Consider the following 17,872-nt stretch of genomic DNA (forward strand, 5'->3'; position numbering starts at 1 on the left):
TTTAAAAGTTTTTAAGTGGGAGAGATCAATTTCTTTCTAATAAGGAATTTAATCCTAAAATGTTTTGAAAGACTCATAATGTATCCTTTCTCCTTAAAATATTGAGAGGTTTTTCAAAAGTAGTAATATTTGAACCTAACAGCTAGTGATGTTCTAAAAGTACATTTTTACCTTAGAGCATCCAACATGTACAGAATTTTGTGACTCTTGGCAAATCTTGAAGTTTTTACCTTTGTGGTTTATGTAATTGGGTTTAATTATGTATTAATTTTTCATTATATATGTATTTACTAGGATTTCTTTTCTTTCTTTTTTTTTTTTTAGGGGGGTGGTTTCTGTTCCCCGGGTGGGAGTGCAATTGTGCAATCATAGCTCACTGCATCCTCGAACTCCTGTGCTTACACAATCAATCCTTCTGCCTCAGCCTCCTGAGTAGCTGGGACTACAGCCGTGGGCCACGGTGCCAGTCATGTTAGGAAATTTTGATGTGTTCCTCAATGTAACTCACAGCATTTTGTATTTAATTTGATTTTTCTTATTAATAAGTTAGTAAAATTTCAAATTATCTGTAAACATTCTTCTTAGAAAAAGTGTTAGCAGTGCCTCAGAATCTAAAACGTATCTAAAATAAACAACAGCTTCGATACCAAAATGACACAAGAAGCTAAGGCATCAAGTCGTTGATGTTGAGTTGATAATTTTGTAGGTACATGACCTTACATTTTTGGAACACTTTCTTTTGCAAGAATTTCATGTTTCTGTAAGCATTTGTTTGATGTTTCATGCTAACCAAGTTTGCTTAGACACAAATTGCTACATTTTCTAGGCCAGTGTGCTTATGCTGGAAAATGACATTATATTTTTAAATTTTGTTTATTCTCAGCATGAAAACAAGTTCAAAGGTGAAAGTAGTTTTTTTTTTTACTCTGCACATGTCATAGTTTAGGCTCCTCACATAATACAGGTGAAAAGAATTATATGTTAATGTTGATAAAAAAGATATTTTAGGGTTTGATAGATAAAGTAATTTCTTAAGTGGATCAAGTCAAATAACTAAAATATCAGAATGACCTTTTACAATTTACATGAAATAGATTTTTGACATACTGCCTTGCAGTATAAAAGTTTTATTATGCATCCTTGAATTTTAAAATTGTGATCAGTTGACTTCATGAATATGTAGAGATAAGTGAAAAAGTTGAACTGTTAGTGAATTAATTTATCTTTTAGATTTACTTTTAACACTCTCTTTTCATCTAAATTAAGATGAAATGGAAATATGTTTTCTGGGAGCTCCTAAATTTCAGTTCAACTTTGTTTTGAAATCATGTCCCCTCCTCGTTAAGTATTTTTCTATTTCCTTTTTAGGAAGAAAGCTTATCAACACATATAAATAGGAATAATTCAGAGATTTCATATGCCAGCACTGTAATAGACTGTAGCCTGGGTTAATGTTTCAATACAGCTTAAAGTCACAGCCTCAGTTTCTTAAAGGTTCCTGGTAATCAAAAGGCATGGTGCTTCCTGGGACCCTGAGACAGCTTGAGCAGTAGCATCCATGACAGGGTTTAGTTCAAAGTAATTAAGAAAAACAGTACCAGAAAAGTTGAAGTTTTTATATTACAATTTAATAAGAACACTTTTATAGGAAGGTATGGTTTTATAGAAATCTGGAGAGAACAGATTGAATGGAGACAATGTTAGAAAAGCAAAATGTTTCTAATCAAGTGCTCGAAGTTCATCACAACAGACTGTATTATTTGTTGTCACAGCAGCATATTTTCTTGCAGAAATGCTTATAAATGATGCAAACTCCAATGATAGAATTTCAATTCTGGTCTTACAAATTCCCATCCGGTAGCAGTGCATCTGTTTATTAGGAGTTATCCCCTGAATGTGAATGATTTCAGTCCTAAGTCACTGCACCTGTTGCCGGGAGGTGTTTATTCCAATCACTAGCCGAAAGCACGGAGAGTTATTGCTTGACATTTTATAGCTTGGGGGGAAAAACTGTCTTTTCAAAATCATTTGTTCAGAGAGGAGAAAATGGAGCAAAACAGTTCATTTTACTCTAAGCACCACTATTTGGCAGTATTCACATTTGCACAGCACAAAGCTGCGATATTGATTTTTTTTTGCTCACAGGGCCTCCCACCAGTTCTTTCTTCAACTGTCAGGGTTGAAAGATGGATTGGATTACATTTTGCTTGTTGGGATGCTTATTTTTTTTTTATTGAAATAGAAATAGATTGAAAGTACAGCTTAGAATAAATGTCATAGTAATAGTGTGGTTAAAAGGCTTTAATTTGGGATTTCTTTATGTTTATTATGTTGACTGAGCCATTTCACTGAATACTTGACCATAAGACACAGTTTCCCTTCCTGATTCCTTCCTCCCCAAGACCAGGAGCAACCGGTACATCATAACTGTGCCCTCTACAACTGGGGTCCCCAGACCTGTGGTGACTGCCATCCTCATTCAGAGAAGGATTAAAGTAACATTTAAGAACATGAACCCAGGAGCTGAATTGCTGGGGTTCCAACCTAAATTTCATGCTTACTGGATATGTGACAATGGAAAACTTAATCTTGTCTCTGCCTCAGTTTCCTCCTCTGTGAAATGGTGATAATAATAGTACCTATCTCATATGGTTGTTTTGAGGATTTATAGTCAGTAAATATTTGTAAAGTCCTTATGGGGCTTCTGACAATGGTGGGATGAAGAGGGTGGCAAATCCTCTGCCCTCAAAACAAGTATAAAATTGAACAAAATTATCAGCAACAACCATTTTGGGCTCTGGAAATCAACCAAAGCCAAACAACAAATGAGGAAGCATTGATTTATGAAAATATACTAGAACTTCTGGTCTGAACAGTGGTAGTTTAAAGCCATTTAGCATAGCATTGCTCCCTCTGCCCACCACCTCTCGCTCCTTAACTGTGTCATTGTGGTACTTTCATCAGGGTGAGGATGGCCTTAAAAACCAATGGTTTTGCTACCATGGAGAGTTGACTTGATTTGGAGTGGAGATTAGAAACCTGTGCCCAGCAGTGTTGTCAGTGGGAAAGAAATGGGGAAAACCTGTAGCTCTGCTAACCTTTGTTTGGGTTCCAGTTGGGAGGACTAGAGAGCCAATCTGAAACATAACAGGGAAATCTTGGAAATGAAAGAGCCATAAATTCTCTCTGCCTTCTTGACTAACCAGAAAGCAAAGCACATTTTCAAAAGACGCATGAGAGGCCTTGGAAGGAAGTAAATAACTGAGGCTGACTTGAAAACATCCTGAACTTTTAACACTCTCCCTAACACACACACAGATCATCAGAGGGTGGAAACCTTATTATGGACTCATGGTTTTTGTGCAAAGTCTCCTTCCAATCATTGGCTGACCACTAAGCTGTACAGATAGAGGTGACCTCTGGGAACCCAGGCTGCAGAATAAAAGTAGAATTAAAACAAAACATGAGCAAAGACATAATAAGCAGTCACGCTCTCTGGGGGACACAGAATCTGCAGATTAAATCCAGTAAAGATAATAAAAAAGAACATATGACAAGAGCGGCAATTCTCCGGAGAAAGAAATCTGAATCCAGAGTTGCTAATAATATATTATCAACGACACAAAAAATTTACAAGATATGCAGAGAAACAGGAAAATTGACCCATACTCAAGAGAAAAAGCATTCAGTAGAAACTGCCTCTGATGTGGGCCCGGATGTTAGATTTAGCAGATAAACATTTCAAAGAAGCTATTATGAATGTTCAAAGATTCAAGTAAAACTATATTAAAAAATTAAGAGGAAATATGATGACAGTGACTTAACAAATAGGTAATCTCAATAGAGAAATAAAAACTATTTTTTAAAAGGCCTTAGAGAAATTCTTGGCACAGCTTGGTTATTATATAAGTGTGTTGTAAATAAATTAAGTATCCTCCCGCAAATACAGATATCCTAGCTTCATGTGGACCCAGAGATTCTGATTCAGTCGGTATGGAATAGAGCTTGAGTATCTGACTGTCATGCAGTCATTTTTGGAAATCAATCATGTAGACTTGGCAAATGAATTTGAAAAACTGTGTACTCTGAAACAGCCAATTTAAAACAGTTAAGAATTACTTCCTACAAAGGAACAAAGTTTGATTAAGAAATGATAGCCACATGTGATTTCTTCCTGTGACTCAGTAGCATCGTAGGTTATTAATGTGATATAAATAAAGGGGTAAATGTTTTTAGGAATAAGTTTTTTTTGTCTTTCATAAGATTTACCTAGTGAAAGTATTGGATTTTAAAAATTAATATTAATTGCAGTAGTTTTATAAAAGTCTTTCCAAACTTCCTTTGAAGTACCATTGTTGGTGGAAGAGGTTAAACTGTACCTCTTGAAGTTTTCAGGAAAATAGTGCGAAGTGGCCATAGAAGGCACAACAATTTACTTAAAAATTTATGTAAACTTTTCATTTCCCTAGTTTACCCATATTTATTTTCTCCTTTCCCCTAAATCTTTGATTAAAATAGAAGGTGTTATCCTGTGATTTGTTTGACCCCTATCTGTTTCATCACATGGACTTTTGAGAATTATTTTGACTGTACCTTACAATCTATATTGTTGTGCCACAACACATCCATGTGAGCAATGTCATTATGTTTATGTTTTAAAGAAATAGAGCAAGTAATTTATTAATTATTGATCACTTGAAAATGTTAAATAGCATGTGTACTTGATTAAAAGGAGCTTGTCTGTTTAGACTCATAGATTGGAGAAATTTTATAGGACTTTGAAATGACTTTAATTCTTCAGAAAAGGAAAGTAAAACTCAGAAAAGTAAAGTGACTTTGCCAAGTTCACAAGATTGACCCAAAGACTCACTTCAGTGTTCAGGGCTCTTTCCATCTACATATATATTTAAACAGTATAGAGTTTTCTCTCTTTATATTTATGGTACATATCTCTACATTTCCACAGATATAAGTTTCTTTACTATCTATATGTTTTGTGAACCTTTACAATAATTATTTCTTGTCAGATTTACTAGTATTTGGTGATTTTTTAGATTGTATGAAAACTTATAAAATAAATCTTGTTATATTATCAACAAAGTGACTTGAGTAGTCACAGAGTACTTTTCTGATTATGGACATTGATCAGAGAGCATGGGCTCTGGAGTCTGAGCACCCTGCATGGGTTAGAATAGAATCTAACTTGTATTAATAGTAATCCCTGAGACCCTAAATTTACCACTATTTGGTGTCTTAGTTTCATACTCTGTGAAGTTGGTATCACAACAGTAACTACTCCAGTGTTTATTTTTTTTGATGATGTTAAGTATAAAACAAAGACATTCATATAAAGCATTTAACCCAGTGCCAGCACATAGTAATAGCTCTGTAAATGTTAGCTATTATAATATTTTATTTCTCTTGTCATATTTTTAATGGAAATATATATTTCTGGTTGAGAACACAAGAGTTTAGATAAAGGAAAACTTATTAATATGTAACCCATCTGTCTTTTAAGAGGCACTAATGAACTCTAGTGATACCTAGAAAATAGTAACTTGACAGAATTTAAGTATTTTTTACTTTTGGGGGGATCGCACATACTTTTTCTTGGTTATAAGTAGTTTGTTTCTTAATGTTCACCATTTTTATTTTCACTACCAAAGGAAATGGATATTACAGAGAAAAGCACATTGCATTGCAATTTATATTGTGTTAAACAGATACTATTTGTTTAATTCGATGATTTGGTTCCACAGTGTTATTGGAATTATGTATCATGTGCTGTTGTAGGCATTAGGTTTATAACTAAGAATCACAGTCTAGCAGGGTAGATACATCTCAAAAATGAATATACACAGTACTGTGTGTTAGTAATAAGCACGTTAGTAAAGCACATTAGTGAAGATGTGTATAAAGTTTAACGGAAACAGGGAAGAGAACAAGAATTTAGCAAAGAGAACATTTTTTATTTAAAACAATAGACATAGCATTAAGTGAAGCAAAATTCACTATTAAGAACTGTCTTAGTCCATTTCCTTTTGCTATAACAAAATACTTCACACTGAGTAATTTAAAAAGGAAAAAGATTTGTTTAGCTTACAGTTCTGGAGGCTAGGAAGTCCAAGATGAGTGGTCGCAACTGAGGTCCAAGGCGAGGGCCTCATGCTGCTTCCTAGCATGGTGTAAAAGTGGAATGGCAAGTGAGTGCGTGTGAAAATAGAGCAAAACTAATGAATTCGTGCAAGAACTAACCATGTTTAAGCCAGTGAGAAAGACTGTGTCTTAGCTACTCAGTTGGCTAAGGCAGGGGGGGCCACTTGAGACCAGGCGTTTGAGGCCTGGGCCACATAGCAAGATCCCATCTCTTAAAAAAAAAAAAAGACTTTATATTAAAGGCCACCTCCCAAAACTGCCACACTGGGGACCAAGCCTCAACATGAGTTTTGGTGGGGACAAACCATATTCTAACCATAGCAAGAACTGATAAGTTCTTTGCAATGAAAGCGTAAGTACCATGATCTCTTTTCTCCGGGAGATTCTATTTTGGAAATCTACTAAATTATTACAGTGTGCTGATCTTTCTTTTCCTTTTCTTTACTTTTTTGGATGACTATGACTAAAACTTTAAAAATCCTCTCTGTAAATTATCAAAACAAGAAGACACTCCACTATGTAACTTTCAAAAGCAGAGGAAAATTCACTTAGAATCATAACCATATAATTCTGCAAACTAACAACAAAGAAAATTAAAGGGCTCAGTTTAAAAACCACAGTGCCTCATAACCAATTCTATGTTTTTGGCAAAATATTAAGAGCTGTGTATTATAGCTCCAAATCAGTTTTTAATAGTGTCTTTTAATATTTCTAACATTTTCTAATAATATAATTTATTCTGTTTTATTATGGAATAATAAATGCAAATCACCTGTCTATAAAATAGGTTACATCTCAAAATTTTATTTGATGTCACTGTTTTGCCACAAAAATTTGTCAGCTTCTGAAACCATAAAAAATATTTTCAATTGAACAAATATACTACTAGTTTAAACTAAATTATTTGTATTGGCAGTGTTGTACAGGATTAAGAAACGGAAAAGAACAAATACATATTTAAGTTTATTTATGAACTTATTAGGGAAGAAATATCTTTTGGAAATTTGGCCTGCTTACCATTTGTCCTGACCTTGACTGAGTTCTATTTCTGTATTCCTTCTTCATCAATAAATAGTGCATCTCTCCATATACTTTCAGTACTCTTATAATACCATAAACCTTCTTAGGGAAAACCAACAAAGGCTGGAGTTTGCCACAATCCCCTGAAGATTTCCTTGTTCCAAATTATGTATTCTTTTCTTCCTTCTTCAATCCAGTTACACCTTTAGTTTTCTCAGGAGAACTGAGAGTTCAGCCAAGTTTGAGAATTGCTGATTTTCTAAATCATACCAATGCGTTACCCAGTAACCCTTTTGGAGAATTATTTACATCTAAGAAAGAAGGTGCATATTTATCCAGGTGACTTTGTTTTTCACTAAATTAGTGAGAAACATTGTGCAATAAAGATAAAGAAAACGGGTTTTGGTGTTGGATTGACCTGGACACAGCCCAGCTCTTTAACTTGGAAGCTTATAACTTGGAACAGTGTATTTTACTTCTGACTGTAAGGTTTTTTTCTATAAAAGGGATATGTGAGATAATTCATATGGTACAAAATAATTAAAAGAATAGAGATAAGAAAAAATACTGAAAATATTGCTAGTCTTTTATAATAGGAATGCTGTAGATGTGACAGGTTAGAGAACTGAAATTAAAAATTGTGACAATGTAGGAGAAGGTTTTGGTATGGTAGCTAGCCAAAAGTAGCACGCCAGGACTGCAAGGATGTCCTTCTCACACATACTTTTTGGCTATTCTTGGCGTTCCCTGCTTTTACTCTTTGTCCTTTGCTCTGTTATTATGTTAGGGGACCCCTGTTTGAAAAGAGTGCTTACAACTTAAAATTCTAATCTTCCATTCCGTTCAGGAATCTTTTATATAGCACTCGTGAACAGTGGTTGTCTAAACTCTACCTCATGTACCATACATAAATTCATATAACACTTTAAGCATTTTTATGTACCTTATTTCAATTTTAGAATCATACAGGTAGAAAAAGTAATGTCACAGATGTTAAGTCTACATTTTGTAGATGACAAAACTGATCTTAAGAGAAATTTTGCCCTTGTCGGGTATTTAAGGAGCGGTGGCTCCTTTGAATGTCCATCTGCTGACTTTTTTCAGTGACGTCAGTTTTAAATAAAGTGTCTGTAAGTTGAAATACATTAGTGTGCCATAAGTGTCTTACTGTCATAAGTATCTTAAGTTATTTTGGGGAAAACTGTTAAGACAAAGATATTGTATTTTTAAGTTAATGATACTGACAGTAATTAATATGTGTACATTAAATGAGAAAATAAGGCCAGTGCATAGCAGGGCTTTTATTCCATTACACAAATGAAAATTGTTTCTTGATTAGTTGTTATATTCTGTATTTATAAAACTTATCACTATAAAGTCAATGATTAAGTTTGTAAATATTCATTTATTTATGCATTTATTTTTAGAGATGGGGTCTTACTCTGTGGCCCAAGCTAGAGTTCAATGGCATGATCAAAACTCACTGCAACCTCTAATGGCTGGGCTCAAGCAATCCTTCTGCCTCAGCCTGCTGAGTAGCTGGGACTACAGGCACGTGTCACCACATCCAGCTAATTTCTAAAAAAAAAATTTTTTTGTAGAAACATGGGGTGTCACTTTGTTGCCCAGGCTGGTCTTGAACTCCTAGACCTCAAGTGATCCTCCCACCTTGGCCTCTCATAGTGCTGGGATTACAGGTGTGAGCCATCATAGCTGGCTAGATTTTTTATTTTTCTTTAGATTTACTCAGAAAGAACTATTTTGTTAGAATAATTTTAAAGTGCCTTCTAAAGATGAAGAGTCCAAATAAAGATACATAAAAGAAAAATATTTAATATAGTAAATTTCTGACACATAGTAAAGAATCACAAAATTATTTAATAGCTGCATAAATTTATGACCTCGCTTAACTCTAGACATGAATCATATTACTTGAAAATGCCTTATTAAAATAATTGATCTCATAAATGAGTTAAAGTTTAATTTTCTTTCTTTTCTTTATGTTAAGGTTTCAGCAGAGCAGCTTTACCATTTGGGTTAGTTAGGCGAGAATTATCCTGTGAAGGTTATTCTATAGATCTGCGATGTCCGGGCAGTGATGTCATCATGATTGAGAGTGCTAACTACGGTCGGACAGATGACAAGATTTGTGATGCTGACCCATTTCAGATGGAGAATACAGACTGCTACCTCCCAGATGCCTTCAAAATTATGACTCAAAGGTAAATATTTATATGTTAATATCCCATTTTAGGGAAATATTCATGTGTTAATACCCCATTTTAGCTATTGTATCCAAATTAGTAAAATTATAATAGTTCCAAAGAGGATAGATAACAGCCATATCCCTGCCTGTTTATTAAACTCAGTTGGGTTTTTACCCATTAATGTTGATTTCTTCTTTATATTATGCTTTCAATAACATTCAAATCTGTACATTATTTTAATACAGATTGACATATCAGAAGATATAGACATACCTTTTTTTATATTGCATGAAGAGAATAGTATTTCAGATGTAATCTAAATTTTTTATAATATCAAGAGTGTTTAAATGTTTGGGTCTTTGGCAATAATTGATCCTTAACTTTTTTTTAATTCATAAACTTTATTTTTAGAGCAGTTTTAGGTTTATAGCAAAACTGAGCAGAAAGTACAGAGTTCCATATAACCCCTGCCTCCATACACACATAACCTCTCTCAATGTTGATATCTCACATTACAGTAGTACATTTGTTACTACATTGACACATCATTATCACTGGGAGTCTATAGTTTTACGCTTGGTGTTGTATATTCTGTAGGTTTTGACAAATATGTAATGACTCATATCCACCATTGTAGTATCACATAGAATACGGTCATGTGCTACATAAGGACATTTCAGTCAGCAATGAACCACACATACCACAGTGGTCCCATAAGATTATAGTGGAGCTGAAAAATTTCTACCTCCTAGTGATGTCTTAGCCATCATAAAGTCGTAGCATAACAACATTATCTTCTCTATGTTTAGATATGTTTATATATACAAATATTTAACATTGTGCTAAATTGCATGTGGTGTACTGCTTTGTATCCTAGGAGCAATAGTCTATACCATATAGCCTAGGTGTGTAGTTGTCTGTTCCATCTAGGTTTTGTAAGTGTACTCAGTGAAGTTCACACAACACCAAAATTGCTTAACAATGCATTTCTCAGAATGTATCCCTGTTTTTAAGCAATGCATGACTGTGGTTTCATTGCCCTAAAAGTCCTCTGTGCTTTGTTTATTTATCCCTCTTGTCCCCCTAATTCTTGGTAGCCACTGATCTTTTACGTATTGGCTTCTTTCACTTAGTAATATGCATTTAGATTTCCCCTTTGTCTTTTCTTGGCCTGATAGTTTGTTTTTTTTCAGTGTGGAATAATATTCCATTGATCCATTCCCCTCCTGAAGGATATCTTTGCTGCTTCCAAGTTTTGACAATTGTGAATAAAGCCACTATAGTCATCTGTGTGCAGGTTTTGTGTGGACATAAGTTTTCAGTTCATTTGGGTAAATACCAATGAGTATAATTACTGGATTGTATGGTAAAAGTATGTTTAGTTTTATAAGAAACTGCCAAACTGTCTTCCCAAGTGGCTGTACCATTTTGCATTTCCACCAGCAATGAATGGGAGTTTTTGTTGCTTCACACTCTCACCAGCATTTGGTGTTGTCAGTGTTTGGAACTGATGTGTAGTGGTATCTCATTGTTGTTTTAATTTGTAATTCCTTAATGTCATATAATATTGAACATCTTTTCATAGACTGTTATAATTGCCATCTGTATATTTTTTTGATGAAGTTTCTGTTCAGTCTTAGCTCATTTTTAAAAAATCAGGTTGTTTCTTATTGTTTACTTTTAAGAGTTCATTGTATAGTTTAGACAACAATCCTTCATCAGGCTTGTCTTTTGTAAATATTTTCTGCCAGTTTTTGGCTTGTCTTCTCCTTCTTGTGATCCTTAATGAATTCAAGTTAAGAAAGCATATAGCTAAGTACACAGTCCCTTGTATCCTTCAAGGGACTACAGATAAAATTCTTTTAACAGATTAAACAACTTCCGGTTGTCTTTCCTAGCAGATTCTAGCTTTACTCAGTCATGATTTCACCTTAATGTTAGAGCAGTAGGGCTATCAATGTAGCAAATGTGTTTAAGGCAGGCTGGAAAATAGTAAGTGGGAATTTCTACCATCTTCAAATAGTATACAGATAGTTAAGATAAATATATTCTAATAAAGTTCTATTCTTTATATGTAGCTCAAGATGGTTTTAAAGATAAGGCAATAAGCAAATTATCTTTTCTTTAAAACTTAGGTCTAAGTAAAATTTTTTCCCACAATTAAGAAAGTTACAAGTTTAGGAAAATATAAAATTTGACATCATTGTCTGAGTTCCCAAGGCACTGTAGTTTGTGCTGAGGTGTATAGATGATTATAAATTGGTCTTTAGCTACTTTAAAAAGATTATAATTGAGTAGGGTAGGAACCAGTATAAAGTAGGTGTATATTCAGTGCGATGAAATACCCGAATTCCTGGGTTGAAATGTAAGCTTTGATGATTTCTATTTTATTGAATTTGAGCAATTTTCTTTATTTCTCTACTGAGCCCCAATTTATTAACTACACAAAGTAGACAATATTTCATTGGTTAATTTTGTGTTTTAAAATGATGTGTTGGAGAGTGTGTTATAAACTTTAAAATAATATAAATAATACCTCTTAACTGGACCATTCATTGCCTTTCTACTTACAGATTTAATACAAGAAACTACTGAGGACAGATATTGTCTTTCTTATATTAGACACAGAGCATCTGACTCTTGGCATCTTTTTAAAAAAAAATTTTGGTATTCCTGGCATCTTAAGTGGAATTTTTCTATATATAAGATATTAAAGTGGTGGTTAGTTTTTATTGTGATTGAGCTGGGACAATAGTAACCCACTTCTCCAGAGTATCCTTACCTAGCAATTCTCATTATTTGTAGCAAAGAGATACTGTGATATGACACCTAAGTATCACAGAGTTTATTATATATTAATGCGTTTATGTTTTGTTTACTAGAAAAATCCTTCATCTTTCTATGCAAAGCCTTCCCCCTCCTCCTTAACTTTTTACCCGCTCTGGACACAATATTCCGATTAGCTTTCTAACTTACTTACCAGTCCACTTTAAAGTAGAATACCAAATTTCTTAGATGGGGCTGGGCAATCAGGCACAGCGAAACATCAAAAGGTGGTAACAGGCTATGAAGGAAAAGATGGAAAACTATTTTTAAAAAATGCATGCTGTAAGAACATGGGTCGCAGAGAATATGCATTAGCATATTTTTTGTCAACAGTACATTATAGTAACTAGTTTTTTAATGCTGGTGTTTTTAAGAAACCAGAGAAACATATACTATACTTCCAAAATATTTCCACCAAAATGTTTTTATTGAATTCTTAAGGGGTAGTTATTCAAAAAATTAAGGCAATCTCATCTGCATAAAAGGTACTTGACAAAGGTATTCTTATTTAAAATCTAAGTCCTTTATGGACTACATAAAATTGGAAGTGTGGCCTGTGAAACAAACCTCTATTTATAACTTACTTTTTTTGGGAAAATGGATTCTGTGCTCCAGGAAAATTGTAATAGAACATTTTGTATGTCGTATTTCAAAATTTTGGAACTGCCTATGTTTAGAGAAACAAAAAGGCAAACACTGGTAATCAACCATTTATCTATTCACATGTTAATGTACCTTTGCAATGGTACTGATGTGAGCTGGACATGCAGAAGTAGACCACAGGTAAATAGAAAGTGAAGAATTAGGTTTAATTACCTATTTTTACTGTACTGACAAGCAAAAAACAGTGGGAGTTGGTACAAAGGGAAGGTCTGGAGGAGGTGGCCTTGTAGGATTGGATATTGTAGGTCACCTGTCTCTGCTGGGTTATACATTTAAGTACACAGCAAATATCTAATCAATTATGTAACTCTTATCATACTTGTACATACAGATATTATAAGTTATAGGAAACATTCAAGATAAAGTATCAAGTTATTTTTATTGTTTCGTTATTTTATAAAAGCAGGGCTGCAGTTTTTCATAACACTTGTTAAGTATCCTTACCTGAAATGCTTGAGACCAGAAGTATTTCAGATTTTGGATTTTTTCAGATTTTGAAATATTTGCATTACACACGTTGAGCATCCTTAATCTGAAAATCTGAAATGTTCCAATGAGCAAAGGAAATGCATTTCCTTTGAACATGACCTTTTAGCTCATGTTGGCACTCAAAAAGTTTGAGATTTTGTAGCATTTCGGATTTTGGATTTTTGTATTAGGGATACTCAACCTGTGTTTTTAAAAGGACCTAGAGTTTGGGAGTATTTAAATTCTGTGAAAGCATACAATTTTTCTCTCTACCTTGTTATAAAAATCCCCAAACAATATTTGGTGTATTGGCACAAATAAGAAGGTAATTTTAAAACTCAGCGACAAAAACCCCATTTTTAAATTGTTTTATATCGATGACTTAGACTTGTTTAATCAGCACAATGACAGTTTAGACATGAACATTTTATTGAAAAGGAAGACAATATTAAGATGACTTCAAAATGAGTTCATAATGGTAGCTTTAAGTACCCCACTGTGTGTGTGTCAGGGTGTAAACCTTCAAGGAAGTCTGCCATATTTGCCTGGTACATAGTTTCAAATAGCTGTAAGATAAATAGGGATGCAATATTTTTGCAGGCGAATTACCATGTTACTATGAATAATTATTCAATATGTAGAATAACTTGTCCCTGTTTTTTAATTTAAAAATATCAAACCCCTAATAATTTAGCAAATTTTTCCATTTATATATAAATTCTTCAAAAAATATGATATTCAGTAATGTAGTAAAGAAAGACATGTTTATTTCTTTAATGTAGAAAATTTCTCTTTGGAAAGCTCAAATAAAAACACTAGAATTTTTCTATTAAATTTGAATGCCCTCTTTTTATATATAATGATAGAGAGATAGGCACAGAAATTTCAGTACCATTAAAATATATTAATATTTGCATTGTATTTCATCTGTCTCTTCCACAGTTACCACTTCAGCAGTTGAGAATTAAGTAAAGAAATATTATTGTAATTTATACTGTGGACATGATAAAAGTAGTGTTATTCATTCTCCATTTTATATTTCCTGCTTACTTAGAAGTGTGAAATTAAGCTTTGTTAGTAACTGATAATGTGTCTTTTAAGTATTCTAAGTGGCTCATCCTAAAAAGTGAGAAATAAAATTCTTTATTAAAATGATGTTTATTTTATGATCGATGTGGTGACGTCGCGCTCTCCCGGGCCTTGAGCCGCGCGTGCCAGGCGAGGGAGGGTCCATTCATGGTGAATGGGGGCCGCTCTTCTCGTTCTGCCCGCGGGCACCTCACCTCTCCTTCTTCTTTTTTTAAATTTACAAAAAATATAAAATGATGTTTATTTTAATAATTTATGGGATAGTCACCATTACAGATAATTTTTTTTAACACTCTTTAAAGATCATTGTTGTGGGACAAGTTAAAAAATATAAAAGTTATAATCCTTTGAATTCATTAAGAAAATAAACCCTACTATTACTTTGAAGCATTTTATTAATAAGTTCATTAGAAGTCTGCTAACAGTATTGGCTCTTTGCAGCACTTGGGTACAATCTAGTAGGTATTTTAAAACGATGTGCTAAATTGTACCTGAAGTCCTCTTTCTGAATTTTTATGACCGTCTCTTTGTTTATGTTCTTCACTCTTAAGGACATGCTTGTTGTCATCAAGGTAGTTTGCTGCTTGAGGTGATGCTTTGTAATGTCCTTAAGTTTTTAGCTCTTTGGCCTAGAGATCTGAAGGTATCTGAAAGTAATTAAGTATGTAAACATTTATTGATTTATTTTTCAATATTAAATGTAAGGTTAATGTGCATAGTTAGGTTCTGTTTTACAGAGCAATTCATACTATCATCTACGCATGAGTCTACCTTCGTAAATACAAACAGCTACTAAAAGCAATGTGTACTAATCTGAAGAAGATGGTGAGAGTACATGCTTCATTTATTCCCTGTGGTAGGGAGGTGTATTTTGTGTAATTAATTGAAAGATAGAATCCCCCTTTTTGGGGGTATTAAAATTGCCCCAGGAAAGTAATGTAACGTCCTAGACATAGGGAACTAACTAGCCTGGCTCCTTCAAAGCTTTTAGCCAGACATTTAATCCACTTCAAGATGAGGCTAGAACCTCATAGCTTAACTACATTAGGCTTCTTATTAAATAAAATTTAGTATTTTTTGGTTGTTATACTATCCACTTAAATTTATTTGGGAACTGAGTGGCATATAAATAAATAGTGCAACAAGCAGTTGTTTATACAGGTTTGGCACTCTCATAAGTAGTCAAAGAAGAATGTATAGAAGAAGCAAACATAAGCATAAAGTTGATAGTTACAGGTCTATAGATAGAAATATAACCCACAGAAATGATGTAGTTTGAGCATTCACAGTCCCTAGAGAGCACCTGCATTTAAGGGGAAGAAATAAAGTTGCCATCAAGGAAACTGGAATGGCATAGGAGGATAATGTCCAATAAGCCAGTAGTAAAGTACAAAAGAGATGCATTAATTTTCTTGATGATATTGAAGATTTTTATTCTGTTGTGACAGCTTAAATAAGAGAACAAATTAGGATTTCCAAGATAGAAGTGTTTCAAGATAGAAATCAAGAAAATAGCAATTAGCCTTGCATAGACCAACAGGAATTAGATATTACCCTGGTCACATGGAACCAGACAGTGAATAAATACATGATCTGAATTTATAAAGTAGGGATACAATTCAAGGATTTTTATCCTAAGGGAAAGGGGAAAAAAAATCTAACTTCTAGAACTTAGTTACAGTGTAATTAACTCAAGCTAAATAAGTGACAAAGCTGATTCTAGAAATTAATGTTTTCTGAAAGGTTGGGATGGTGATGGAAGAAACATATACTATATAGGCACTAGAATGATCTATTCCCTTCCTATACCCCATTCAATAACTTTTCTATCCTTGAATTTCCTTTTTCTAAACCTATCAATATCCTAACCTATTTCCTCTAAGTTCTTTATTTAACATTTTTAACACAAGATCATCTCAAGTGGTGACAATTTTTTGTGTGCCTGAGAATTTGAAGGAGTGTGCTATTGTATGTGTAATGTGCACTACTTGGTCTGTTCTTTGATTCTTTTGGTTCTTTACGTTATGTTAGATGCAGAGTGAGACTGGAAAATTGAGTGCATACCTCCTCCGCATTCAGCTAGAAGTAAAACTGCATAGAAAAGACTACCTGCCTTAATTTGGAAGAAGCAGAAAGATCTTTCCCTTTGCCATGCTAGCTCCCATTCTTGCTACCAGGCAAGCCATGTAACCAGGGACTCTCTATAGGGGGAGGGAGAGTGATAGGCCATGCCTTCTATTTTAAGAGAGCTATTGAATACCAGATTGTCAGAGCAGCAGAGGAACTTGGGGCTCATTATATTCTAACTCCCTTTCATTACAGTTGGAGAATCAACTGTCATTGTAGTCAGTACACTTTGTTCACATTGCTGTATGTATATTCTGCACTTATTTTTAAAATATCCCTGCGAAGCCGTGGCAATGTGATATCTCTCTTTTTACTTTGTGAGCCTTGAGAAAAAGGTTGCATTATTTGCCACAGGCCCTGAAACCTCAAATCATCTGAACCTAGAACCTCATTAATTAGCGGCATGAAAATTTATTCTTAAATAACTTTGAATTTCAGGTCTGTTATCTAGATTTTTATATACTTCTGTTATTTTCAAATATACTAATAGATATTAATTTCATATAAAATATTTAAACACAGAAGATACTTATATACACATACACACAAGAAACCTTACTGTGAGAAGTGGTAAATATTGGAAGCTTCTCAGAATTTAATCAAGAAAATTCATTAAAATGCAGTTCTGCCAGTGTTCTCTGGCAGTCTTCATGATTATAGATTTCAGTTTGTGTATACTTTCCTTGACACACAACCCTCTCAACTTTTATATTGATCATTCATTCATAAAGAAGCTTTGTATCCAAGTCAGAGTTATATGAAAAAGATTTTATTTAATGTTTATTTCTTGATTTCTCTTACAGATAACAATAAATTTGAAATTATTCTTTCTAAGATCTTCATATCTTTCTTTCATTAATGGCAGTTTTCAAAAGCAAAAAATTAGCCTACTCTACTTTGTCACTTAATTTAATGTTTCATAATATTTGAGGGGTTGGTATATTGTATCCTTGCATTGTTACAAATGCTTACTAGTCAGGGTTCTCTTGCTTGGTATATTCATTCATTACACTTACTCATTTTCGTAGGATCTAAGCCTGCCACGTCTGAAAAACTGCATTGTTACCCTAATGTTGTTTATCCCAAGTGCTTTTATCTACCTGTGGTGTCAGGTTCATCAACCATTTGTCCATTAGGATGAAATACATATGGGGAAGAATAAATAACTCAGATACTTCTAAGCCATCATCCCTATAAGGTGTACTTAGGTTGTTTTCTGTTAGTTGATGGATTCCCACTGATTCTCTCACTCTTGGCTGAGTTGTTTCAATACAGCTAACTGGTATTAAAAGCATATCTCTTTGGCTCAGGATTTG

The 17,872-nt window shown here is 33.7% G+C and overlaps 1 protein-coding gene across 4 annotated transcripts in view; it reads left to right on the forward strand.

Moving 5' to 3' along the window:
* Window positions 1–17,872, forward strand: part of ADGRL2 (adhesion G protein-coupled receptor L2) — a 190,799-nt gene that overhangs the window by 95,729 nt on the left and 77,198 nt on the right. For all 4 annotated transcript variants that reach the window (XM_069480160.1, XM_069480161.1, XM_069480163.1 and 1 more), the window contains exon 3: window positions 9,185–9,398. In XM_069480160.1, the coding sequence (XP_069336261.1) occupies window positions 9,185–9,398 (214 nt within the window). The remainder of the gene's footprint in view (window positions 1–9,184; window positions 9,399–17,872) is intronic.

The sequence above is a fragment of the Eulemur rufifrons genome, chromosome 8, assembly GCF_041146395.1.
Source record: "Eulemur rufifrons isolate Redbay chromosome 8, OSU_ERuf_1, whole genome shotgun sequence".
In the NCBI taxonomy this organism is placed as follows: Eukaryota; Metazoa; Chordata; class Mammalia; order Primates; family Lemuridae; genus Eulemur; species Eulemur rufifrons.